The sequence below is a fragment of the Malurus melanocephalus genome, unplaced genomic scaffold (assembly GCF_030028575.1).
Source record: "Malurus melanocephalus ecotype Western Australia unplaced genomic scaffold, MMel_1.1 scaffold_30, whole genome shotgun sequence".
NCBI lineage: Eukaryota > Metazoa > Chordata > Aves > Passeriformes > Maluridae > Malurus > Malurus melanocephalus.
The window spans coordinates 658,690-686,541 of NW_026623262.1; the positions used below are offsets into that span (position 1 = coordinate 658,690).

Genomic DNA, 27,852 nt, shown 5'->3' on the forward strand with positions numbered 1-27,852 from the left:
CTGGGTGGCCTCACCCCAGGTGTGAGGAAGGGGAGGTCCACTCTGTTTGGGGATGAAGCATGGAAAGGGGAAGATTTAATACTCACTGCCATAAGGAGTTAATGGGGCCCTGCTGGTGGTCCTAATGAAATGTCCAGTAGCATGTCCTGCTTGAAATACCAACCTACATTAATGCCAGTGCAGCCTAAAAAAAGAGTCATTCTTAAATGCAGTTCCATACCTCATCCTTTCTATATTCCCTCATAAAGGGGCTCTCCTGCAAGTCCTTAGCAGTGCAAAAYTGCTCCATACAGAAGTGGCCCTTCCAGGGTTTGGTGGTTTCTTATTTATGAATGGMGGAAAGGAAAAATAAGGCCAAAACCCCTTGACCTTTAAAGAACAGGGTTGCCAAATTCAAGGGACAGTTTTCACGAAACTGAGTGTTACATTGCTCAGTGTTCTCCCAAAGCACAAGGCCCCCAATTACTGCCCTGCACCCACTTTACGTTTAATAATTTCTAATTCCTGTCAGTCTTGCCCCATGAGGTGGGAGTTCATGTTCAGTGGCACAGATCCTCCTCTGCTGTGCAGATGAAGCGAAGGCTGCCCAGCCCAATCCCCAGGTGCTGAGCCTGGAGCATCGCTGCACACCTGAGGCCTTTCTGAGCTGCATTTCAGCATCTCTGCTCCCTGGGGATCTCACRGGGCTTTGTGCCACTCGGGGAGCGCCAGGCTCTGCCTGAGGCTCCTGTGGAGGCTGGTGACAGATGAGCTTGACAGCCTGCTCAGTCCAGGTGACTGAGCATTAGCTCGCCTGCGAGTACAGGCAGTAAGTAAATCGCATTCCTAATCCAAATTGCTTTTGATAAGAACAAAAGCTGTGTGCAAATGAATATTTCCATCTTATTTCAAATTCTAGGTTTCAACTGCAATATTAATGCTATTTTACAGTGTAATTTACTTGTAATAATATGTCATTATTGTCATTTTACAGTTTTCTCTTAAAGTAGTAAAGAAAATGTTTTAAAAGGCACAAATAGCTGCAGCACAAATCTCCATTCAGCCTAAGAATCTGTGCTTTCCCATCAGAAAGGCACGTAATTGAAAACAATGACATCCCCAATGGGATAAACATTCCAGTCATTAACTCATTTTTATTTTGGAATRAAAGGGTTTGCTTACAGCTTTTTTTCCCAAATTGTAAATATAAATTAAACATTTCTCTTCCTGTCCCAGAATGCCAGTAAAGCCAGAGATGACCTCTAACACTTTCCACAAGTGCATCTCAAACCAGCACCCTGGTGTTAGACATAAACCTCCTCCAGGTGAAGGGTTTCCTGCAGCACAGCACATAAAAGGTGGCCTGCAACAGGAAAAATGTCCTTATTACCTGGTGACAAGTTCCTGAGCACCAGGTGACTGCACTGCTGGGTTGGTGGGAATTGCAGAAACTCAGGCAGCCTTTGCAGGCCAGGCTGTGTGCGAMGGGGTGGAGGTGTCACAAGAAGGTGCCATCACTTAATGGACAAGACACGTGTCGTGCACAGAACTGTAAACCAGCTGTGTTTCCATCCTTCCTGTGCATCTGTGCATGAAAACTGAGGCACTGCTAGTACTCCTGAAGACTGAGAGAACCCATCAAAGACTGTCACAGACTTCTCCAGGAGGATTCCCACCACTCTTCCCCCATCTTGACACTCCACACACTGATAGGGTCAAGGCTATTTGAGATCCGAGTGGTCAGGGGGGCGTAGGTTACACAACAATTGTCTCCTGCAGGCTGGAAGTTTAGCCCAGCAGCAACTATTGTGGAGCATCTGTGAGATTTACACCACATTTCCAAAAATACGATTTCACAGTGTGATCTCTGTCTGAATTCAGCAGAAAAATATTTAGTGGCTGGCAAAATATTAGTAAATAAAAGCAGATCAAGATGTTGTTACAATAACAGATTACATTACTATTCCCTGTCCTTAGGAAAACCCTGATTAGACCAAGATCCTCATGGGGTCTTATGAATAAGTCAGGAAGGGGCTCTAATGACCCTGCGTGATAGCACAGGAGCTGCAGCGCAGCCAGCGAGGTGCCAGGTGCCTCTCRGAAGCTGCACTAGCCTGGATGACTAACAGCAGTTATCACAGGGGGGTTGTTGATTTTCTTTAATAATTTGGGACAGATTTCCTGCTAATATAAACTAGTACTGCTCTATTGAAGCCAGGAGAATGCTGCCAATTTCTAACAGCAAAAACTGGCCCTTAATCTATTTTTAATCCCTTTATTAGTCATTATCTTTTTGAAGAAGTGTACCTCAGCCTGAATACTCCCCACTACACAGAAAAGCAACAGACTTTTCTTGTTAATCAGTGTATGGGAAACTCCAATAGCTGAAGTATCCTTCCACCTTTGCAAGCACACCTAGCATTGATTGYTGATCTTATAACTTGAAATGCATAATTACTAACTAAGAGAAAATTACTTTTTGCTTGTGAGTGTCAGGACAGCTCTGAATCCATGAATGACTTACCCTCAGGCACTGGTGTTTAATTTATGAGTTATTTATCTCCTTGCACACACCCCAGCACAAACAATTATACTTAGTAATTTGTTGATCTTATCAAGGCTGTTTGATGTTAGTATTGCTACCTCCAATAATGCTTGTGCTTTGAAACTTAAATAGAATTTATAACCACATTTGGATACTTCGCGCATGATACATATTACAGGGAAGTTTAACTCTTCAGCAGCTAGCGGGTTTTGCATGCAATTTTCAAAGACTGTTTTGCTGACAAATGTGGCAAGGYGGCCCTTCAGCATCATGAGAGGCCCTGGTTCGAGCTAGCTCTGTCCTTGCACAGCCGGGGGGAGTGTTCCTAGCACGAGATAGGGGAGGAGGTGAGATCTGGTCCCGGCCCAGAGCAGCAGCATCAGCTGCATGCCCCCTGCCCGTGCTTTGGGCCAGCTGCAGTGGCCTGCTGAGGACAGAACCCCAGTGTCCACATGCCAGTCTGCAGTGTCCTTCCTCCCTGTGCGGCCCTGGCTCGCTCCTGGGAGCCTTTTCATGTGCGCAACAGCCTTCCTCATTRCTGAGCAGGGCCTTTATTAACCTTTAAACTGTTACATGTTTACTACGAACCAATCTCTCTGAAACCCTCTGCACATTGTCACTCTGTGGTCAGGTGCAGGCACCAAACCTGGGGCCACACGTGTTCAACTCATGGTGCGCTTTGGGGACAGCAGCTCCTCTGGGGCCATGGGAGGGTGAAGGTCCTCGCAAATGGGATTCCCAAATCGCCTTCAGGAACCCTCCTGCCTGCCCCTTGCATGCTGCTGGGATCATTATGCCAAAATACAGCAAGTGAACTTGGTGTCAGAGGTCAAGCAGGGCAAGGATTTAGTGGAATTGAGGTGGCAGAGACCTTAAAGATCGAATTCCAACCCCCTGCCTTGGCCAGGGACACCTTCCATTACACCAAGGGCTGCTCAAAGCCCCACCCAACCTAGGCTTGAACACTTCCAGGGATGAGGCATCCGCAGCTTCCAATGCCTCACCACCCTCACAGTGAAGGATCTCCTAATATCTAATCCCAGCCTCTTTTAGTTTAAAGCCATTGTCCCCATGTCCTGTCACTGCATGCCCTTCTAAAAAGAAATCATTTAAGTCAGGTCTTTTAATTCCAGGCTCAGGTACCTTGAGGCCTGCTGGTGCTGCCTGGGAGGGATGGAGAGTCTCTGCCTGTGGCTGTGGAGGGGWTGGGGAGGGGGCTCTGCAGCGAGCGCTCCCACTCCCAGCTCTGCTGGGATGGGCTGGGTCAGGGGGGTGAAAACATGGCCAACACAGAGCAGCCCTTCTCCCATCCCTGCTTTCATCGAAACCACCCTCAGTGTGTTATTTATCCGTGTCTGTCGTATCCAATCTCAGCCTTTTTGACTGCCCTGTTGTGCAGAGCTCCTGCCCCGCAGGGCCCAGCAGCGCCAAAGCCGRAGCCCTCCCTCTCACGGCAGCAGGRGAAGGAAGGGCAGGKACCCCATGTTCCTGCTCAGGCAGCCCGAGGCTGCCAGCACTGACTTTGAGAGCCTCAGGTGCGCGCATTTTGTTAACTTACACGAACCACACACCCTTGCAAGAGCTGCAGGTTTGGTTTGCTGTGTGGTTCATCAATTTCTGTGCTGAGCACAACACATTTAGCATGTAGGAAATAGAACGCTGCAGGCATTGACTGCAGAGCCACAACGAGCTCCGGCAGCACCGACCCCAGCCCCGGATCCTGGCAGCCAGCGCGTATCCCACAATATCCAACACACTGCCATACGTGCCTTTCCCCGTGGATCCCAAATGGGCACTATCCGTGCAGAGAAGCCAAAAAATAACTGCTCCCATGACAGCCTTGAGACGCAGAAATTACTTTAAAACTTTCTAAGCCCAACCAGCACAGCGCTATTTCAATCCACAGGGATACTCTGGTGAATACCATTATTTWGATTATCATTATTATTTTTTTTCCAAATCCTCCGGTGGTTTTCCCATTTTAATTGAACTGAAATTGTGGAATAGTGTAATCAAACATTTGGAATTAGTATGGGGGGGGGGAACAGAAGCTAAAAGAAGTGATTATTAATTTTAAACAATTACAAGTTTCTAATGACTTTCCCTGCTGCATCCTCTCTGAGTTAATGAGTGAAGAGTAATGGTAAAATTTAGCTAACATTGTTCAATCTGAAAACTTCACCACACACCCTGATCTTTCAAAAAGCAGTTTTATGGTCGTGTCCTGCAGCTGGTAGAATAAATGCTCAGTGTTTAAACCACCCATCGGAATGGGGCATGCAGMATCCCTGCCTGGGTAAGGACCAGCAGCGCACCTTCCTAATGTTTGCGAAGCTCCAAGGATGATCTGGCGGTTTGCTGGAGCAGAGGCAGGAGGGGAGCAGTCATGGACTGGAAGGCTGGAGACACACGGCCTGAGCAGGGCTGTCCCTGCCCACAGCCAGCACCAGCGGGCAGCAGCATCAATAAAGTGCCAGGAGGTGTCCAGTGACCTCAGCTGCGGTGCTGCCGCTCCYGCCTGTTCTGTGCAAAAGGAGCGAGGGAAAACAGCAACAGCACAGCGTTCCCAAAGCGGGCACTCTGCCATMCCGAGCCCTTGACACAGGGACAAGATCAGGGTGAACTCAGGTGACCAAAGACAGAAGATGGAAAACTGCAGCAGGTAAGAAAGGATCCTTCACGAAAAGTTAATCCTTCGAAACAACTGTGGGAGTTCTGCCAATCTCCATAGCRCAAGACAGAGTCAATGAAAGAACAAACAGACACGAAATTAAGACAATCCTTCTGTATTTTATACATTAATTCACACAGAATGGCCAAACCTGCTTCCCATGTGCTGTTCTGGGAAATGCCTATTAGGACAGAAAACTGTATCTTACACAAGAGGTACCTGTGGGTACAAATAGTCTTCAAAAGTTAAATTTCTGGGGTTTTTATGCTACTTAATGGTCTGAAATGTCACATTTTGGGGTTGAAATGCATAAATAATGTTGCTTGGCTTAACTTTAAAAAGAGTGTTTGACATTTGCTGCATATATCTACAAGTTTTTAGGAGCTGTACATCTTGAATGCATAAACCCACTGAGGAGAAACATGGGCCGCACATATTTAAAATGGTGGTTGTCACAAGTCACCAGTGATAGGAATAACAGAGCTTATCAGGTTATTCTTTCTTTTAATAAAACCTGGGATTCTTCTGGAATAATTGATTAGCTTCAGTAGCTAGAAGAACCCAGCTGTTAAAACAGCTGAAGAGGTAACTATTCAGGCAAATTAATAAACYGAAGCATAGAACATTACAGAATATGTATTTTTTAAGATGTGGGACACATTTTAAGCTCATTTTCTATTTTCAGGATATTGTAGTAACTTGAAAAGATCCTGTCTACTAAGAACAAAGTCACTTGATTTAAAATTATTTTTATTTTTAGAACAAGGAGGTATCATGAAGTRCACACAATCAAATAGAAACAATTCAGGACCACGAGAGTATTTTGGAAATCAGAACAAATTTCAGCCAGGACAAGAGAACACATTTGAGTGGGTATTAGTGCAGTAAAGAGGTTACTTCTCTTTCAGCAGCACAGATACTCCACTTCTCACTCACCTTTCATTGTGTCTAAAACCCAGCATGAGCTCTTCTCTGTTACTAGCACCTTGCTGACTTCCAAGAGAAACAGGTAGGCTCTGTTTTCTTTTGGATTTGACTTTTAACACAAGATTTGATGGTCCTAATCTTTTCTCAATTATGTAACATCAGAATAACGCCAGGAACAAATACTAGCTGCACCAGGCAGACAACACAAAAGAGAATTTCAAGGGTTCCAAAACATCTGAAGCCCTAATTTCTCTGCTCTACAATACTGTCCCTGCTCSTGCCCCCATGAAAAAAGCAGACACTCTTTAAAACAAAATCAACAATTACGTATTGAAGTCATCTCCCCTCCCTCTTTCTCCTCAGTGCAATTAAAGGCATGATGCCAACTATTCAACAATGAGGCTCGTGGCTCTGGCTGAAACGTGTCTTACTCTCTCAGAAATGAGCAGTGAAGCTCAAAGGTGGTATCTCAAGGGAAATTCTTGGAGCAAGATGTGACCAGTGCTCCCAGAGCCTTACACACCAGGAGGAATTAGCCAGTGGCAAGCTGCCTTTTCAAAGGTCATAGCAAGTGAATTTTTCACCATGACACAAGAGGCCTGGCACACCAAGCCACAGATAACAGCACCACTCCCAGCCTTGACCCCAATAAACCTGTGGCTGAAACCCCCGGCACACGGGCACTCAGAAAAAGCCAGATTGTTTTAAATACACTAAACATACTGAGAGAAAGGATTTCCTCTCTCCGAGGAGGAGGAAGTTCTACACCTCACTTTAAAAGATTTTATTTTTGCCAACACCTTATTTTTCTGTTACYCAAAGTGACTGGCTTTCTTTCACAGTTTACAAATAAAGAGGTATGCAACCTCATTCCAGCAGAATAACTTACCTATCCAACACAGCATGACCTCTTCCTTCACAGCAYTATCTGTGTCACCCTCTGCTGGCCTCAAAACCAGACCTGACAGGACAACACACAACATCAGGTACTACTGCTCCMGCCACATTGATTCATTATTATCAAGGCAAGAGTGAAATACTCTTTCAAAATTATTTGAATGAAAAAGCTTCAGTCTCACAGATAACATGATTTTTTTCACATATATTTCCTCTCKCCAGTAAAAATCATTTATGCTTACTATCATTATTATCATTTTTATTATCCTTACTATCATCTTTCGTGGACATCCATCTACAAATTCATTAACTTTTTTGAGACAAATCACTGGCATCCTAATCTTCTGATTCCCATGAAAGACTCACTTTCAAGATACAATTGCAGCTGCCCCACACTGCCAGTTACTGTATCATACACGTCTTAAAATTCTGTAATCAGCATCCACCAGGTGCCGTATCGCATTCAGCACACCACAGTCAGTCAATACAGACATCCCCAAACACACCAAGGCTGGTTTTGTCAAATGTTTTATTGAGTGTAGACATCTGGAGTACTGTAAAACATGCATTATCTGTAGATTCAAAAAGGAGCAAGCCACATTGTCCTCACTGTCAAACGTGTCAGGCTTGGCATACATGATGGAGATTAATGAAGTATCATGAGAGTAATATGGTTCCCGAAAAGCTTCTACAATTTGGAGTAGGGTCTTAATCGTTTGAAATGCAAAGCTGTTCACATTTAGTGAACTTGCATGTTTGCTGGAGGTGCCATATTTTAATTCAAAACAAACAAGAATAATTTCACTGGGGGGAAGGGAGGTTCCCTAGGTAGAAACTGTAKGCTTTTTGTTTCCAGATATTCCAATTCCAAATAAAAATTCATATGYTTTTTGAAGCAGCACAGTTCATTTCTGAGAGCACAACATCTGATATTCATTTCTTCTTGGGCTGTTGAGGTGTATTAAATTTAAAGAAGATAATATCTCCATCCTCTACTACRTAATTTCTGCCTTGTTGTCTGTACTTTCCGGCAGCCTGTAAGTGAAAGAGACAAAAGGAAAATGGGTTATTTCATTAGATGTTTTATGGTATTTTCAAATGGCAATTATTTAAATACATTTTGGTAAAGAAATGGTAATACTTCAGCTTCAGAGTTTGACAGTCACAATACTCCTCAGTTTGACATCATTTGGTTTGACATACACATAAAATACATATGAAAGTAACTTAGCCTCCACGGATCTGCAGTGCTTAAAATGCACCTGCATTATATAGTGGTAGACCCTGGCAAGATAAAGGACACTGAAAGAGTTCAATTTTTTTTTTCTTTTCTTTTTTTTTTTTTCAATTTGGCTTTCTTTTCCTTCATGTGAAATCCCTGCAGATGGCAAACACTGGCGGCAGGACTGTAAAGCAGCGTTGCTGGAAAGGGCGGTCAGCAACAGTGGATGCCATGGCTGCTCAGCTTCCCAAGTGACACCTCGGGGCTCCCCAGCCCCGGACAGGAAGGTCCTGGCACCACCAACCACAGGGACACCCTGTAAGAGCCACAGCTGTGCCTGACTCGGGCTCTTATCTGCCTGTGCCCACATAATGAAAGGCTGAGGAGCACAAAACACAGTTCTTCTGTCAGAGATTTCCTTTAGAAGAAATCTGCTTCAGAAGGACAGATAGGCTGTGAAACCAGGATACAGGAAAAGGCATATGGACCAAAGACATGAAAAGAAAATGCATTATTAAAATGCTGTACTTGAGGAGAGCAGAAAATAGGCAAGGAATCTATTAAATATCAGTACTTTTCGCATTAGAATTTATTATTATATTTTTCTACTGTTATCTCATCGTAATTAAACCCAGCATTATAGAGGCTGTGGCATTAGGCCTGACAGGCTGGGCGGGAGGTGGTCTGCGGAAGCATTTATCTTGAAAAGTGTCTACAATATGGAAAAGTTGAGAGCTTCTGCTTTAGTTCAATACCCATTCCTGTTTTGAAGTTTTCTCTTGCGGGAGAAAGTGCTTCCATGCAAGACCTCACTGTGCCATTATTCTCAATGACACTATCACAGTGGTGGCATGCTAAGATCGCATTACAGGAAAGCTGTTAACTAATGACCTTAGTTGCTGTAGAACAGATCAGATTAATGGTACACAGTTAACTTAGACACCTTTCTTTCACAAAACCTGCTCTGTAAAGCAACGCGTTTCCCCATATTGCTGCCTAGAAATTTAGAGCCTGGACAACCTTGTTGCTGTCATTCCTTATTTAAATGTTGTTCCAGCGATGCTACCCTATAGAAAACTGCAGCTAAGATAGCACCGACAATAAATGTATACTGAAATAGTAATTGACCTCACCCCATATGACACTACTGACGCATAAGAAATAGTACTTTGCAAATGTTTTCCTATTTCTTTCCCCTGGCAATCTGTTTAGACTGTAAAAMGTTTCCTTTTACGTTCTTTCCTTTGAAGATCCTAATACCGCTTAAAGTCAAGAGTAATTAGACTAATTGATGGCATAAACACTAATAAAACAGTGCTGTAAAAATCATCAGAAAGCATAAGGTGCAGACACAGGTACAGAAACATTTTACAGCTGAATACATTTATTACTCACAAATATTTGTAGAAAACACTGTCCTCCATAAAGTAGCACAACTAATTTTTTTAGCAAACTTGTGCACATTATCAATGTGGCATAGATTTCTTTAATTAAATACATTTTGATRCACTAATGCAAGTTTATGTATTTTTGTTACCAGTTTACAGTTAATTAAAAGTGACAGTGTTCCTTTAAATTCTCTAGAGACCATTTAATCCATTTCCATTGCTATCAGAAACACTGGTTGAAAAAATCAATACCCATTTGTGAATCTTGAGTATGTATTAAACAAGACACGTCTAACCAGTTCATTTGCACTTGAAAGCAGCCATCTGTAGAAGCCAGCTTTGCCTAAGCAGATATGATTGCTAATAATGTGATATCCCTGTAGACTACAAAGCCCACACAGAGCTATTCAGTGTATAGTTCACAGCACTGGCATTAAATTAGTTATGCTGTACTGGTGTTAAACACACACAAAATCAAACTTAAAAATCGATCAACTTGATAACATACAAAGCAAGCAACTCCCATTACCACTGTTATTTGACTCCTAAAAGYGCCTAAATTTAATTTTGAAATTTGCCAGCAATATAAAAGTAATTAGTATTGTCGATGGCATGAAACGTTGTATTAAATGCAAATTAATAAAGACCAGAGGAATATGACACTTTATTCTAAGAACAAGGTTTTTTCCTAACCTTTATTTTAAAACTGAGTAACCAATGTAAATCTGCTGGTTTTACAGATACTTAACAATAAAAATTTATTCATTAAATATAATTTGAGCATGGAAGCTTGATTTTTAGAATCGCACATGGTGAAAAGCAAATACAAATACACAAGCAAAATACTGATTAATTTAATAGGTGTTAACTGATGTAGCCTCTCAGGGAAAATACTCATATTTGAGCATCAAAAACTGATGCTAGCAAAATTTGAATCTGTTACGTAAAGTGGTTTCTGACTGCAGAATATTAGATTTATTTATAGCCGTGGTTTCCCTTTACAACTACAACTCTACTTCCCTTTTCATAAAGCAGTTCACATGCCGCAACGAACCAATTATACGGGATTTTTTTCCCTCACTTCCTGGGGTTCAAACAAACCTATTAAAGTCCCGCTGCTCAGTATGATCTTCCTTAGTGATACCACTGAGAATAGGCTGAATTTGAAATCATAGTTTTGCATACCTTTCAAGCTATCAAACAGCAAACAATAAAGCTGAACCATTTAAATTCTTTAACACATTATTGTGTGTAGGAACCTTCAAATACCGAGCTTGAGTAAATCAAACTAATGTGCTTTGTAATTGCAATTTTATAAAATACRAATCTTAAGAAAACGTCAAAAATGCCAAACGAGAAATCAAATGTATAKGAAATAAAGGTAAGTTTCTCTCCTTAAAGAAGGTGGAAATAATGCATTAGCAACACAGAGAAGAACAGCTTTCCTTATGACATTTTTGCCACGTACAAGTTCATTTCACACTTAATAACCTCAAATCAGATATAATTTGTCAGCTCTAAAAGGGCACAACTTTGGGCACCCGAGCAGTCTCTGCCCTCTAGTGTTGAGAAAGCAGATAAAACTCTTCTCAATACAAGTGTCACCACAAAGAAGCAGAGCTCATGAAAAAAAGTTTTCCATTAATATCCTCACTGTCTATTCAGCACATAGTAGCCACCCTGAACGATCAAAGTAAGGCATGGCATTTTTGAGTAAGAYATSAAAGGGCAATTGAATAAAATACTGAAACAGTAAATTTTAAGATCCTAATTATGCTTATCAGAGCCTAGAAGTGGAACCCACTAATCCTGAAAAGAAGGTACAATTTTATCATATACTTTCTTAACCACTTGCATCTGTCATTTTTAATAACTTTATTCCAAACTCAAAATAAGATAACACATTTTTAGAAAAAACAGATTTTCGTTTCTCATTTCCTTTCAGAAGTGACTAAAAAAACCACTCTCATATTAAAAATCTGATTTTTAAAAACAAGTTAGTTYTACAGCTGATTAAATTCTGAATACTAATATGCAAACAGAGAKAAAAACACCCCAACAAATGAGCATAACCTTAGGTCTTCGTGCTGTCATGTAGTCCATGCACTGTTATATCCTGGATACTGAAATAGTTGCATTCCTGTCCAAGTTGGTGAAAACATGAAAATGGATTTTGGTCTATTGCTAGAGGTGACTAAAGATTCACTTATCATTAAGAACTTCTTTCCAGTGAAAAATCAGACTTAAAATGGAAATATGGCACATATGGAAGAAGAAAAAAAAGATGGGGAGCTCACCTTRACAGCAGCCTCTGAACCTCCTTCTTTAAAATCTTCGTATTTCATTACTTCAGCCATAATGAATCCCTTTTCAAAATCTGTGTGAATCTTTCCTGCTGCCTGAGGAGCCTTCGTCCCTTTCTGTCAAAGGAAAGACCAGAAGAAAATTAATTGCATTTAAGAAGATTGATTGCAGGAAAGAGGTCTCTCCTGTTTTATATGCTTTCAGGTTCTGCTGAAACTTTGTTTCCTATCAGCTAAAATGTCACACATCCAGCTGGGCGATCCTCAATATTGGGACACAGACAGTGCCTTCGTCACAGATAAACCAACCGACATTAAAGAACAGCAGCTTTGTTTTTCCTAATAGGTATCAACGCCAGTATTGATTTCAGAAGCTATGACTGTGTTTTGTTGTGAGATTCACTTCGACCCCTAGCTTTCTACACAGAAAGTGAGGAAGATAAAKATTTTAAAATAACTTTTAAATCTGAATTACTCAAGACTTTCAYTTACATCCAAATAATTTCAATTAAATAACATTCTTGGCAAACCACGTTTGAAATAAGAAATGATGTATGGATGCCAGGCTGTACACATTAGCTTATTTTTATTTCAGAATAAATTCAGTAAGTTTGATATAGAACAAATTGAGTATTCTTACCAAAAGAAGAACAATTCAATCACTAAAAAATAAAAAATTACAGACAATATGATAATTTAAGTTTATGCAATAGAGGAGAATGCATTATGACTGCACGCTTTAAACTGAAAGGACATACATTCTGTGCACATACAACCATGGAGAGAAATTTGAGCAATAATGGTGACCTAAAGGCTGCTTAATAAAGCATGTTAAAGTGCTAAGGAGTCTGACACTGTAAAGCACAGTTTTTACAATAAAAGATGTATTGGGTTAATATGGCTACTCACTGATGCTTACCTGACTAAATATCTTTGCACATTAAATCAAAGATACTCACAATCAGTCTTAAGATAAACCAGCTTTCAAATTCTCTAATAAAGAGCAAGCACATCTCCTACTGAAAACAGTGGAATTTCACAATGTGCTTTTAAAAACCATGACAAGAATCAGAACAACAAAACTCCTGCTTTCATATTTTTTCGGTCCCTATTTCAGGGACTTTAGCAAGCAGTTATTATGTAAACAGATGAGAGGAAAAGCTAAAAAAAACCCACACAAGCTTATAAGAAAATAAGTTTAATGTGCTTACATACACAAACATCTGTAGCAGTACTATTAAAAATATAAATTTACAGGAAATTATGTTGATTAATGAAAACAAATTAATTCCAGTGAATGAAATTAAATACAGCACTGAAACTCATTGCACAGCCCTAAATACACTGATGCAAAAAATAAAAGCTCAAAGACTGAGCTGCACCTCCAAAAGTTGACATTGTTGTAATTTTTAAGGTAAGAGTTTGCAACCATACACATTCCAAAATACTTTTCAATACTGATCTTTGTATTATAACATATTTACATTCAAAGGCAAACCACTACAGCGCAGCTCTTACTGTCCCCTGGGAATAAATTAGTTGATCTCTATGGCTATAATCATTCTACATCAATATTTAAAACACATAGTATCATTTGAAGCATTACGTAAGTTCCCAAATAAACATATAAAAACTACCAAAATAAACTAGTCTAAATACTAAAGTCAGTAAAAGACCTGAATTACTGCACACTGATTTTAGGATTTTGAGCCCAACTGTGTATCCATGAGGAATATAATGACGTTATATTGCTTTTATTGCTGAAAATGTAATCCCAGCAAAGCACAGGAGGAATGAACCATCCGCAACCCAAACAAACTTAGTGAATACAAAATGAAAAGCAACATCAATTTCACTGCAGACAAACCCAGTCACACAGATTAAGCAAGCACAATACTGGTACGTCTTATCTCTGACCACAGGAGGAGGGTAGACAGATTCTACAGGATGAAGAAATTCAGACTATGTAATAGGCAGAATCAATTGTTACCTGCCTCAATCAATGCAGCTCCACTTTCACTGTTCAGCAGCTCACAAATAATTAAAGTTATCCTGGACAAAAACCTCATCTGTAATGACTAGCTAACCGCCACCATGACAAACTTCAAAGTCAGTGATATCAATCTGAATTCAATAGTGTGGAACTGGATATAGCTGATGAATAAGTATGAATCTTACCCTGATGGTCCATGCACGCACTTCATCTGGGCCTGCAGTGAAAAAGTATTCTAGTTGGAGTGCTGCATATCCAGCCTTAATGATCTTTGCTAAAGCACTGAAAAAAAAAAGGGAAGGAATCCAATTCACTCAGCATATACACATAAAACAGCTAAATGCGCCAAGTAATCAATTTATGTAGAAAGACATGACRTATTTTGAAGATACCAGGTCTACTTTTAATCACAGCAATAATTGCAGTAGCCCTTTACATTGAACTCTCTTCAGAAGAACTACTTTTTACTGCAGAATCATAAAGATAGTATTTTGATTTGTTTATTTGGCAGGCTACAGAAACATGAGATAAATATAAATCACCCTATCAGGCAGCACTCTTGGTCTCATGCAATTTTCAGGACTCCAGGTCATGAAAGCCTATCTGTTTGACTGAAATTCAATATTGAAACAATTTATTACAGTTCTTCAGAAAATTATGGCAAAATTTTCTCCACTGTCCTTATTACCCGGGGATGACGAAACAGTTTTGGTGATCGTTCCTTCTCAAAAATATACATAACTAATACCTATGTTATAATTAAAACACTGTACAGAGATGACAGATGACAGTTAAAAACTTAATTTAAAATAAATCTTTTCACTCTGTCTCATGGTAAAGAAAGGAGAAGATTCTCTCTTTATAATGGTAATTACTCTGTCATTTATTATTCTATCAGCGCAAGCAATTAAATTACTGCAAGGAAATAGTTGATAATAAAGTGTAGAGAAAATGAATGCTAATTAACCTTTGTGTCATGTTCTCTTCCAGATACTTCTGTTTCTCCTCAGCACTCATATCTTGCAACTTGAGTTCCAAGGCCCCACTAAAAGGAATGACCAAAGCACCCGGGTCGTGCTTGTCCACCCACTCTTTAATTTTTATCAACCTGTAGACAACAAAGGGCACAACATTATCTTGTAGTGCATGCATGGCTGTACCACATTCATTATTATCAAGTAGCACATACATATTCATAAGAATTGCATGGATTTATGATGCCATCTTTTTGTGTATTGCTTTCCAAGGTCAAGGCATTAACAGGCAGCAATTGCCTCAGGTGTACTCCATTTACATTTCACTGTTTTTTTGGTTTTTGTTTGGCATTTAATCAATCAGAAATAGGCATAATTTGGGACAATAACTAGGTGTTTGGCAGAGGTTAAATTCTTACTATCTAAAAAGTGAATAAAACTTCCTGAGAGAAAAATATATTTCCAAGAACATATTTATTAAATGCAATAAAACTGAGGGCCTTCACTTTTTCTGGACCTTTTTTTTAATTAAAAAAAAAAGGCATCTCAGTAACTAAGGCTTTTGATATTAGCAGATAGAAAAGAACACCATACATTATAAACTCCTACATAGCAGGCTGCACCTTTTTTTTCTGGCTGTTGATCTTGGAGTATGCCATAGCTGACCAATACAGGCCCATGTTTCTACTGGCTTTTTCCCATGTTTCTACTACTGTCCCAGGACAAAGCTTCTGGATACTATACTATGATTATTTTTTAATAAAGAAAAAAATTTTCTATTCCTCTAAATCTTCCGTAACTGGCAGCATCCACAACAGTTTGCTGTTCATCATTTTTAAAAAGTTGAATACAACAACAAATTTAGAGCTACAAACTTATGGTGTTAGTTTTTGAATGTTAATTATCCTATTAAAGTTAACAAAATKGTCAGCCACCTGGCAGCCARGAGAGCCAAGTGTGTCCTGGGGTGCATCAGGGCCAGCATTGCCAGCTGGGCAAGGGACGTGATTGTCATACTCTGCTCTGCACTGGGGCGGCCTCACCTCAAGAACTGTGTGCACTTTTGGGCRCCACAATATGAGAAAGATATAAAAGCCCTTAGAGAGTGTCCAAAGGAGGGCAACAGAGGTGGTTCAGGGCCTTGAGGGGAAGCTGTATGAGGAGGAGCGGCTGAGGGCACTTTGTCCAGCCTGGAGGAGACTGAGGGGAGACCTCAGTGCAGTTACAACTTCCTTGTGAGGGGATGAGGAAGGGCAGCACTGATCTCTGTCTGTGGTGACAGTGACAGGGACCAAGGGAATGGCCTGAATTGTGTCAGGGAAGGTTTAGGCTGGGTGTTAGAAAAGATTTCTTCACCCAGTGGGCAAAACTCTCAGGCACATGGTGTGACTCATGGGGAAGTTTTGTGCAGGGTCAGGAGCTGAGCTCGATGATTCTTGTGGGTACCTTCCAACAYAGAATATTCTGTAATTCTGTGTAAACTTTACAGCAAAAGCTGGYGTTTAAAAAAATCTTTTAACACAAGCTTCATATTTCTGAATGCAAGTATTTACTGTAAGTGTAAGGGAGACATTCATAAATTACCTGCAAGGAKTTCACTATTGTTAACAGGACACTATTTCTGAACAGGTATGAATAGTAAGAATGACAACTCTATATTCAGCAAACACAGGAGCCATGGGAATACTTCCTGTACATGAATAATCAAATTACAACACACAGTACTTTGGGTGCCAGAGATGTTTCAGACCTGAAGCACCCACCATACAGCACAGGGCTTTATGCCTGTTGAGTTCTTTTTCTTAGTCCTGTTAATCTGCAAGATTTAGACTAGGGTTTTAACTGCTATTATACTAAAGTGCTTTGAAACTGTGGCCTGCAAACCTTTAAATAATCAATGCAAATGTCACTTCAGAAAAAAATGAACTGAACCACAAGTTCATCAACACACATTTGTCAAAGAAAATAGCAGGGGATCAGAGCTATTATGAGATTAAGTGCATGGCCGACTGAGTAGGGGTTTAGATGGGACAAAGAATACAGAAGTTCACTCAACAGTTTTTACACGTTTGTTATACAAGGCTGGTCTTCTATCATTTACTTATGTAAATACCCCGTCAGTGTTTTTCAATCCTCATTATACTAATCTTTTTTTGCCTCCAGACAGTGAAAACATAGTCTGGTATCCAGGACTGATACTGAACYGCTATTGCCTTCAGAAACATCTGAACTGAAAATCACAATTAAGGTGTGTTTTTCAATGCCACACGTGACATTTAACAGCACTTCTAAAACYGACATTTGTAGATAACTGATTTATTTTGGCTAACAAATTGGGTATCAAAGTTGAGAGCTTATAAATGCCAACTTTTACAGAAAATGTATCTCAAAATGAATCTACAATTCGTAAGTTTACTTCAACATCTGTGCATACATAGATTTTCTTTAAGTAATTRTCTAACATTGGTCTCTGATTAAATAATATGCCAAGTGAAGATGGAATGAAACATGCAAACTTGAAAAAGTGAAATGAGCATGAAAGTAATGTCAAAAATTGGATTCAAATTCTGTTTGGTAAATATGGTCATTGTAACTAATAAACTAAGAACTATTGTGGAACAACAAGATAAGAAATAATTACTTTGGCTAAAACACCAATTCAGAATAATAATAGTCTTAGACTGTCATTTTAACAGCTTTTCTATTAAGTCCTTAGAGGGATTATTTGCATTCCTCAGGTATTCTATTGTACGATTCAGATGAATAAAGACTTACAAATCATTCCTCTACCGCCAGTGTGAGACTTTGATCCAGTGAATACACCATTGTACCTTAACTATAATTGGCAAAAAACCTGACAGTGTAGAGCATCACAAGCTTAATAACAAAGGAGAATATCTCAAAGTGTTGACAGACGATCTTCATAATGCAGGAGCAGAGCTGGGACATTTTAGCAATAAATGAGCACTGAGGTCTAAAGGTCTCTGAAGTGACTGACATCAGACCTGCTATAGGCTCACTAAAAGAATAAGGTACTGCATCCTACTCTGTACAGGCAGTCAGGTTCTCTGCCCGAGTCTTTTACTTTTGTGACTTTCAATGTCACAGGAATTACTAAAAAGTATCAAGGAATTCCCCTATATGTGATCAAAATAGAGAAAATAAACAAAAAAGTAAACACTCAAATATAAATACTGATATATTTCAAAATTACATTTCCCCCAAAGAAGAATGCTTAACAATCAATAAAATAATAGTGCAAGTTTGCATTCCTGTTAGGTATAACCAAGTGTGCCAAACAGAACAAAATGGTCTTAACAAATGGTATTAATGTCAATGTCTGTTTTATTTGAGCACATAATTTTTCCAAAGGAAATTATGTATGTCTGTAAAAGGACAGCATTAGTGCACTCATTTYGGGCCTTTGTTAAGATAAGCAAATCCTGGAGTATCTCTGTTATTTTATGCTATACTTGAAAATGAACAATAAAGAGTATTGGATTTTACACTTAAAGACTTCTGACACTTAAAAACCCCACTACACACTAAAATGTAACAAAATGAATAGTAAAAAAACACCAAAAACTAGAACTGGCAGCACCAGTCATCATATTAACAGCTGAAACTACTTTAAGAAACAAGAAACTGCTTAAGATGAAAACCTATCTCAACAAAGTAAACCAAAACCTAAGTGAAAACAGTGTAACAGTGCGGGATTTCTTCRACATCCAACAGCCTTTCCTGACTGAGATAGCTTGGTTCCTCCCTCCCATCCGCAGAGGAGTGTGCCAACAGCAGCTACAGAGGGCTCCTGAATTGAAATCTGATTGATGCCACAAAACAGACAAAATATCTTTTCTGGAAAAAAATAAGAGACCCAAGAGACAGCAAGACATTGATTCATTCTGTGACGGCAAGCAGAAAAGCATAGGATGACTGTGTAAAAGTCTGACACCAACACAAGAACAAAACCAAGGCAAGTGCAAAACCAGCTCTCATCAACTTGCAAGTGAAGGCAGCACTCAAAATTCTGATCAGGGAAAACAGTGAAGAGGAATTTAGATGCTCATTTCCACTTAAAAGTGCTGCTGCTCTTTGATAAGGATGTAAGGAATATCAGCAGTGTATCAGCATATCTAGTAAACCATAGGTGCCAGTGGCTTCAGGTGCAGACAGACCAGGACAACTACCGGAGTTACCTCCTGATCCTAAATCATGACACAGATCTTGGAGAAAGGCTTGAAAATGAGGGCACTCATTTGGCTGAGAAGGCCAATAAGCAAAGAGCACCAGAAAGGGGAGTTGTGCAGAAGCGGGTGCCTTCACTTTAAAATGGTGAGGCTTACTGAGGCAGAAGAAACCAAAACCTGCAGCCAACCAAAATAAAAGGGTATAAGAGTTGCAGAATGAACATTACCTACAAATCAATATTTGAGAGAGTTTCACATGAGAGATCCAGCTGGGAACAGAGACAGAGTTCAGATGGAAATCTGAAGTAGTGATGGAAGAGAGAAGCTGCAGAAAAAGCTTAAGCTCAGTGGACACCTGCAAGACAAGATGATCTGAAAACCTGACCCCTGAGAAGAAAGGTGATTTGTGAAAGTAAGCTTTTGTACAAGCAAGACCAAAAAAACCCAAAAAARCCATCTAACTCATGGAAGAGAAACAACTATTTTTCTGTTCTAYATCTGAACTGTGAGTAGAAAATGGCAGACAAAAGAGTATGGCAGAGACAAAGAAAACAGCAGGCAGCCCAAGAAGGAAATAAACAAATGTAGAAAAGATAAAACTAAATTATCAAAAATATTCAAAAGACTGAAAAAAAGATTCACGGTTATGAGGAATGAGAAGTAGAGAACTTAGAAATTCCAACAGACTCTTCCCTGTTGGCAGATTGGAGCAATCCTGATTTTTAAAACCTTCTAAACTCAATCTATTCAGTGCTTGCTCCCTATTGTTGAAAAGTTTTCCCTTTGTGTAGCCTAAGCCACCTTTATTTTCATTAAACTGAGCCTATAGGCTATGGACTGGGAAAATAAACCTCCTATTTATATCTCAAAAATTTAAGGTAGTTTTCATTTTGAGGATGTCCTTGTAAGCCCCATTATTACCTCTAACTTTGAACCTTTATTTTGGACTCTCTTCAATTGGTCTAAAAGTTTCTGAAAGCACACAGTACTTGATACACTTCTCAGTTTTCTTCATTAACAATGTCTTATAAATATTAAAAATAGCTAGAGGATTTTAACTCATTTATCAGGTGATTCTCCTGTTTATTAAACCCAGTCTAGCATCTGCCTTTTTGTGACAGCACTGCAATGTTATCTGATGCTCAGTTTATGGCTTATTGCATGACCCTGCTTGACTAGCTGTTCTTAATACTATGTTTGCATAGTTGATTATTCCTGTATAAAATCCTTCTCAGGGGTTGAACTGTGGCTGTTTTTTTTCCTAATAATTTCTTCTATTTCTTGAGATGCTCCTAAGTTCTAATTTTGTTCTATGCATACATGGATATCTCCTAGATCGGGGGTCATCTACACATTTAACGAGAGTGCTCACCATCCAGCTCATTAATGGAAATACATAACASTATTCAACCAGTAGCCACTTCTGCAGATCTCATAATGAGCTATTCTTTGTTTGGAAAGTGTACCACTGATAACCATGCTCTGTGTATTACTCTGTGTATCATCTTCCAACCAGTCTTGCACATTCAACTTCCAGAAGTTTCCATCTAGCCAATATTTCCTTATCTTGTTTATGAGAATGCTGTAAAGTACCAAAACATTTAAAGGCTTAATAAAAATCCCAATATAGTATAGTATATATATGCAAGACCATTAAATKTACCACAAACAAAATATTAGACTACTATGACAATTTACACATGCAATGGACTGTCAATACGAATTTGTGAAGACAACTGGGYTGCTTTTAGAGGATTAAAATGTTGAATTGTTCCAACATTTTTCATAAAAGTACAAGAAAATACATTGACTTAAAAATACCTTGTTTCTTCTCTCCTCTTTGGGGATTCCCTTTGTCTTTTAAACCTCACCCATTATCTCCAAATTCTCTAAAATTATGATGAGTTAGGCAACAATTGTTTCTTTTACCTGGTCCCAAAACGGCAAGGACCACAAGTTTTAGCTGATTTGGGAGGATGGGAGAGGAAGATCTAATCTACCAAAGCACCCGTGCTGCATGACACAGTGCCAAGGTGATGTCCTTCCCTTCTGTTCTGTCAGCATGCACAAACTCCATGGGGATCAGGCCCCACTGTTCACAGTGCTGTGCACAGGGGAGGTTAATGCATATATGCATTCCTATAYAGATCAGAAACAGTCACAACTGCAGGAAGCTTTCAGTATATACTGGCTTTGTATGAAACAAAGAAATGGTCTGTATGAAACMAAGAAATGGTCTGTGGCAGGASTGGAGAAGGGGAAGTGGAAAGCACAGGTGGGCTGTATTGAAGCACTGTTCTGTCTTTATTGCTACCTGCCTTCCTCTGAGTATCCCTTTCTTCTTGCATTGCATAAGGAGAAAGGATGACTAAACAGGAAAACATTAAGGAATAAAGAGGTACCCTCTTCCTCACTATGGCAAATTTTTTATGAAGATGACAAAGTTACAGAAGGTTTGGAAATATCTGTTACAGACCTCAGCAACCACATCTTAAATCATCGGTGATACTTATGAATTTATTTTTTAATTCCCTGTTCCCAGCTGGCCAGATAAAACCCTGCAATCCTTCAATTTCAAAAAGCCCTTTCCCAGCCCCCACCTSCAAACACTTTCTAGCAACAGCTCAGAACAAAAGCACTGCCTCCACACACTGGGCTGCTCTCTGGCCAAGAGCCTCCTCTCAGCCCGAGGACAAGAGCTTCAGCAACTCAGCACTGCATTTAYCCTGCACATCCTGAATGCTTTAAGCTCCTCAAGACCTTCCAACAGTCCCGTGTCCAAACCACCTCCAGTATTTAGTCACTGCATCCAGGTGAGCTTCACAAGAGGCTGATGTGGAGAAGCCATCTCACACATTAGATACCACTCCCATCTCCTAACACAGATGGACCTGAGCCTCGAAAGTGGAAGTGGACACTTCCTTAAAATTCTTCACCTTTTGGAAACTTGCCACACATTCTGTGATTCCAGGAACCTYATAACAGAATGGGTATATAAGGTATTTCATTCTACCAGACCCAGATTTCACATTTTTTAACTTTGCTGTAATTCCAACTTACACTGTATAAAAAAAAATCATAGAAGTTCCCGATCAACACTGTCATTTGACATTTATTATAGATGGGTTTATAACTCCTCAAAATTCTCCTTTGAAATGTAAGTAATCCCAGGTTCTCTGCCTCATGTGTGTCAGAGCAAGTTCTTCCAGAGCCTTGATCTCTATCATGGCCATTATCCTAAATCCCCAATAATTGTGCAAAATCATTTGTTAGATGGGGTGACTAGAATTGCACCTACTATTTTAGTTCATGCTGCATCCCAGATTTTAAAGAAACATTTTCATAACCTGATCATGAGCTTCTCATGACCATTCCTTACCTATCCAGATGTTACACTTGCTTTCCTGCTACCAGCTGCACATGGAGCAAGGCCCCTGCCAGCACTCCTTGCAAGCATGCTCAAACTGTTCACCAACAAAAAYAATCCAGTAAAAAGGCAGCTTTCAGAGGAAGACTTCAGTTCATYCATAGGCCCCCACTCCAGTGATTGTCTTTTAAGATGGACCAGTTCATTYTCCCACATACCCTTAGAACTGGCTATGCCAACATAACTGAAGGGTGCTGCAGGAACAGGTGAAGGCTACAAAGAACAGGATATCTGAAGTTAGCCTGTCATCCAAAAATGAACAATGCCATGGAGCCAAGTTCAATCAGGAATTTCGTTGTTTATTATTGAAGAATACTTATAAATGGCAGGACTCCTGAGTAAAAATATCCCATATGAGATCACTTATAAATGGATTCATCCAGGCAGAAAACACTGGTTGACAGGGGAATTGAAAAAAATCAAGGCAATATTCTGAAAATCCCTATCAAAGCAATTTATGCCCTTAAGATACAGTTCTGTTAACAAACTGTCTAACACAATACCGTAGTAGCAGAAGGTTCTCAGCTTACCTGGTCTAGAGAGCTACCCAGAAACACTGGCTGTTTAATGGCATGCTAAAAACATGTAAGGACACAACACTTACAACTTTATACGACGACAGCTTTTGAATGTATTTCATCTAATGACTTAGCTTAACTGACATGAAACTTTTTAGGTTTGTAAGATGTCTGAACTGTGAAAGAAATAATACCAGAGACCATGTTATTACCTGTAAATCAAGTACAGACAGTATTTAATGGACAAAATATTTCTGTAACTAGGAGAAATAAAGCTTGCATAACAGAAAAATAAAGTTCATGGCCTACAACCACTCTGTATTAACAAATACCAAGATGGCTGAAAGACAGAGACAAAGAAGTAAAATAATCTAGGCTGACTTTTTCTGTTGAGATATATATATATACACACACACTTATATATACAGCTCCCAGTAAGAAAAGATTTTTCAGTACATTATACACCTTATATAACCTAACAAAAGATCGGTCAAGGTAACTCTATTTCAAACATTTGTAAGAAGCACCATTCCTGAAGAATAAAGATCTTGAAATCCATTTTTAAAACATTCATTTCTTATGTAATTTTCCAGACTAGTAACATCTCTACCCAAGTTAAGGTCCCCACTAAGGTGATCAAAACCAATTATGGCTTAAATAATAAGGAAAATGGTACTACACTGCCAGGGCAGCACCTGCTGACACGTGAAAAGCTTACAGTCTCCAGTTCTTCTTATTCTGCCAGTTGTAAAAATTAATTCAGTCTTTATTAAAAAGACAAAAAAGAGGTTGCTGTCAGCAAGGATCAAGCACAGTCAAGACTAAACTACTGAGGAACCCACCTAACAACACAGATTACAACAAACTGCATAGTACATTTCCTAGTTATGGGCAGCACATGGACAGTGGACCAGAAAGATGCTTTTGAAGTCACATCTTGTCATTCTTTCTGCTATCATTTATAAATGCATAGTGTAGAAAGGTTATTTTGAAAACTGTAACAAAATAATTTAGCAATTACTCATTCACACATTATTGCAGAAGGAGTGAATCTCAGTCACAAGACTTCCATGCAAAATGATGATGAGTGAGATACTATTACAGATTAGTAGAAAGAGTTCCATAGCTACGGCATGATAATTTTGTCTCTTACAGGATTTCTTTCAGAATACCATATTTTAAAAGTCCTGTACAAAGTAAGACAATTTACCTCAATGCTATTAAAGTCTCAAATGTACAAACCCATAAAAAGTTATAAGCCATTCATAAATAGAGTATTTGACCAAAAAAAACCCTAGAGATGATGCTTTAACAAGAGAAACTTTACATGAAATACACGATGGACGACGTAATTTTAAATGTATTTTATTAGTTATTTTTCTTATTATTTTAAAATTTATTTTATTCTTTAATTCTCTTATTACTATGTGCATGCAAGCAAATACAAAGCCATGCTCCCAGAAAAATAAGATCTGAAAAAAAATCCCATATAATAAAATAAATATATACTAACAGAACTTGAAATAAGACACTATAAAGAATAATTGGTAATGTATTTCTCTAGTGTTAATTAAAAATCCTGTAATGAGTAACAAAAATGCAGAATATCTCATTTTCASTTTCAGCTTTCACTGAAGTCACACAACAATTCAATGAAACCTAAATAAACTGGGTCAGCATATTCCCCCCTAGTTCTCTAACTGAAATATCCTCTCCTGCTCACAAAAGATAGAGGAAAATGCCTTCCTCACTTCCCCAGAACCAGCCTGTGTGATCTTAATTGCAGAGCCTCTCCAGACCAAAGAATTCACATGAATGCTTYCTTCCTCCCGCTATCGGTTGTTAAAATTTATGTAAGTATTAACCAAGAGTCAAATACTACCACAATAAGACTATTTCATTTAAATAATGAACCCCGCTTATTCCCCCTTCCCCCTTGGGCCATTAACAACTACTAACATTTTGTGATCACAAATACTACAAGTCTATGTTTTAAGAAACAATTTTAATGAGTAAAATGAATCACAGAAGCTGGCGACACTGGGCTAAGTTGTGGGKTTTTTTGACCAAAAAAAGATCAAACTTGCTATTAGGCTGGAATATGCTAGTCAGAAAAAGGGAAATTAATGCTGGTATTTATCCAGAGAAACAATATCGCCTAAGTGCTCAATATAAAAACAAAAGTGTTTAGTTGAATGGTTAATATTCAACCTACAGCAACTCAAACAATACAAGGCTTTATTTAAGACCCAATTTAGATACCYAATCTTCCTCTGCTTCCTATACAGTTAATGAAGTAGGAGGCTCTTCTGAGGGCAATTCAGAGGACTTAAATTAGAGCTCCCTTTCTCACTTTCTTCTTCAAGCATCTCCCCTCTCCTCTGTTTTTAGTCTGCTTTAGAAACTAACCCTCACCTTATGCGTGTAAGACACTCACATAAAATTATGTGATGTGCCRTGGTCTTGCCTCCTGCTGATAAACTTCCCCAAAATAATGTCTAATAAATACCACAGCATATACTGCACTGTCATATGAACATGTCCATGTCCAAGTAAAACACTAAACGAGTTCAGGGTTTTCACAGCATGCAGAGATGCCTTGTATGAAATGTACTTCACTAATTTGAAAAGCTGTCACAAAAGATGTTCAATTCTACAGACACAGTCTGTTTACCTGTCTAAACTATGGTGAAATGAAAAAAAATTAACAATGTCTGAATCATCTACTAAAACACGCTTGTCCCTAGGGGAACTAAACTCTGATTTTTTTCAGAAGCCAGAATAAGTATCTGGATCAGTGTCATGCTTCATTTATTTGACAGACTAAAGGATCTGTTAGACAGAAATTTTTAAGGCTGAAAATGGAATGACAAATTAAATTTCTGTCAGAACAATCTTGTTCTGTGAGTGTGCACAAAACATTTTTATTTGCAAGTACAAAACAAAAATTTGATTTATTACAAAACTGTTAGTTTACCTATCTTCCTTTTTGAATCAGTTATGGAATTAGGAAGCATTCAACACCCCCAGCAATTTCCGTAATAAAAAAATCATTTAACTGAAAAGAAGTTCCACCTTGAAGTTACAGSGTTCTGAGACATGCTTTACCCTTACAAACACTAGCACTAACAATAGGATTAGAAAGCCAAACCCAAAAAGCAAGCTACTTCTATTTTTGTGGCCCAGAAACCATTTTTCAACAGCGAGTCAGAACATAAGCCCAAAAACATACTAATTCATGTTCAGTCTCTTCAAAGTAAAGAAAAGGCTCCATGTGTGGTGGCAAACATGATAGTTGTCAACATAAATGAAAATGTTCATGAATAAAAAACAGGCTGTATAAAGAGCTAATTATAATATTACTATCAATTGCTAGCTTCTGCTTGCAAATCTTTCATATCACATAAATGCATTGTTTTTGACATTTCTCTGTAGCTAAACATCACATCACTTCACTTTTTCAAAGTAGTTCAAACATGCATGGGATATACTATAAGGAATGTGATCTGATCTACAGTTACACTGAAAAGAAAGCTATGACATAAATGCACAGTCATTAAAAATGGAAAATATTAATCAACTCCCAGGTAAAACAAAAATCTAGATTTCTAACAGCCTCAATAAAATGACTTCTACTTTGCTTATATTTATTCTTGCTATCCAAAACAGGAGCTGAAAACACRTCATCCAGTTACACGATTGATGACTAAAATAATACATAGAGCCAAAGCACTCCTGACATCGTGAATTATTCAACTTGGACCCAGATCCTTTCTTATCATTAGAAATGCTATTTAYGTGCTTAAAGCAATCACCTGCACTCTTCTAGCACATAGATTTTGAGAAATGTTTTAGTAACCAATGAAAAGCACTGTTCCTATTTTAATKCTCAAATATTTTCTTCTGGTTTAGAAGCAGCATAGAATTTAAGTTTGAAAAAGACCTGCTCAACAGGGAAGAGCTCTAGTAAGTAACAGATGGCAAAAAGCAGACCTAGTCAAAGGATAAATACTAAAAAAATCATACTGGGCAGTTATTSTGGGATGTGATAGTCTATACATTTCTCCACCAAAGAGGCACTTAATCAACATACACAATGCAATTTTAGTCTTAGTTTGGTTGAGCAGTGACACCATCAAAGAAGAAATGATGATAAAAAATAACCTTGGGTAAACACAAGTAATTTGGTTTAAAGGAAAAAATAAAGCATGTCCTGATAAATTTATTCTCTCATGGATATGACATATGATTTTCTATGCAGGAGAAATACACGTATAAAATATTTGATAGTGTGATGTGTGTGAAACTACTCATTYAGCTGGAGAAGAGGGGAAAGTGAATTTGTACAGACTAAGGACTGAGAAATGATAACTGGGTATGATAACAGGAGAACAAATTGGTCTTTCAGGGTACTAAATCAAACTTCGCAAGGATCAAACTTATGACTGATCTTTTTAAATACATTAATGACCTTGACACAAACATTAGTTGCATGCAAATTTTATGCTCAGTACAGGAGCAGGAGACATTTTCCTCAAGCAAAGTCATCATCATCGTCAACTGGAAGTGACATGGGAGGGAGATCACACTGGGTTAGTGTTCTTCAAAGCCACTCTAAGCCACCAAGACAATGCAATAGGAAAAGGGCAAATATCCACAGATCCTACTAGAAATGCTTCTCTTTGCTTAACAGGATACATTACATCTGCATACAAGGTATTCCTGAAAGCATATGGAGTACTGCATGCAGCTGTGGTCAGCTAAATTCAGAACTAAAGTCTAAGATTATCAAAGGGACGGGAACCTCATGTAAATGAC

At 38.9% G+C, this 27,852-nt stretch overlaps 1 protein-coding gene across 2 annotated transcripts in view; it reads right to left on the reverse strand.

Annotated features, from left to right (window-relative positions):
- Positions 1–5,294: 5,294 nt before the first annotated feature.
- Positions 5,295–27,852, reverse strand: part of OLA1 (Obg like ATPase 1) — a 95,491-nt gene continuing 72,933 nt past the window's right edge. For both annotated transcript variants that reach the window (XM_057363676.1, XM_057363677.1), the window contains 4 exons: positions 14,893–15,033; positions 14,111–14,207; positions 11,927–12,049; positions 5,295–8,054 (listed from right to left, as the gene is read on the reverse strand). In XM_057363676.1, the coding sequence (XP_057219659.1) occupies positions 7,953–8,054; positions 11,927–12,049; positions 14,111–14,207; positions 14,893–15,033 (463 nt within the window). In that variant the 3' untranslated portion in view covers positions 5,295–7,952. The remainder of the gene's footprint in view (positions 8,055–11,926; positions 12,050–14,110; positions 14,208–14,892; positions 15,034–27,852) is intronic.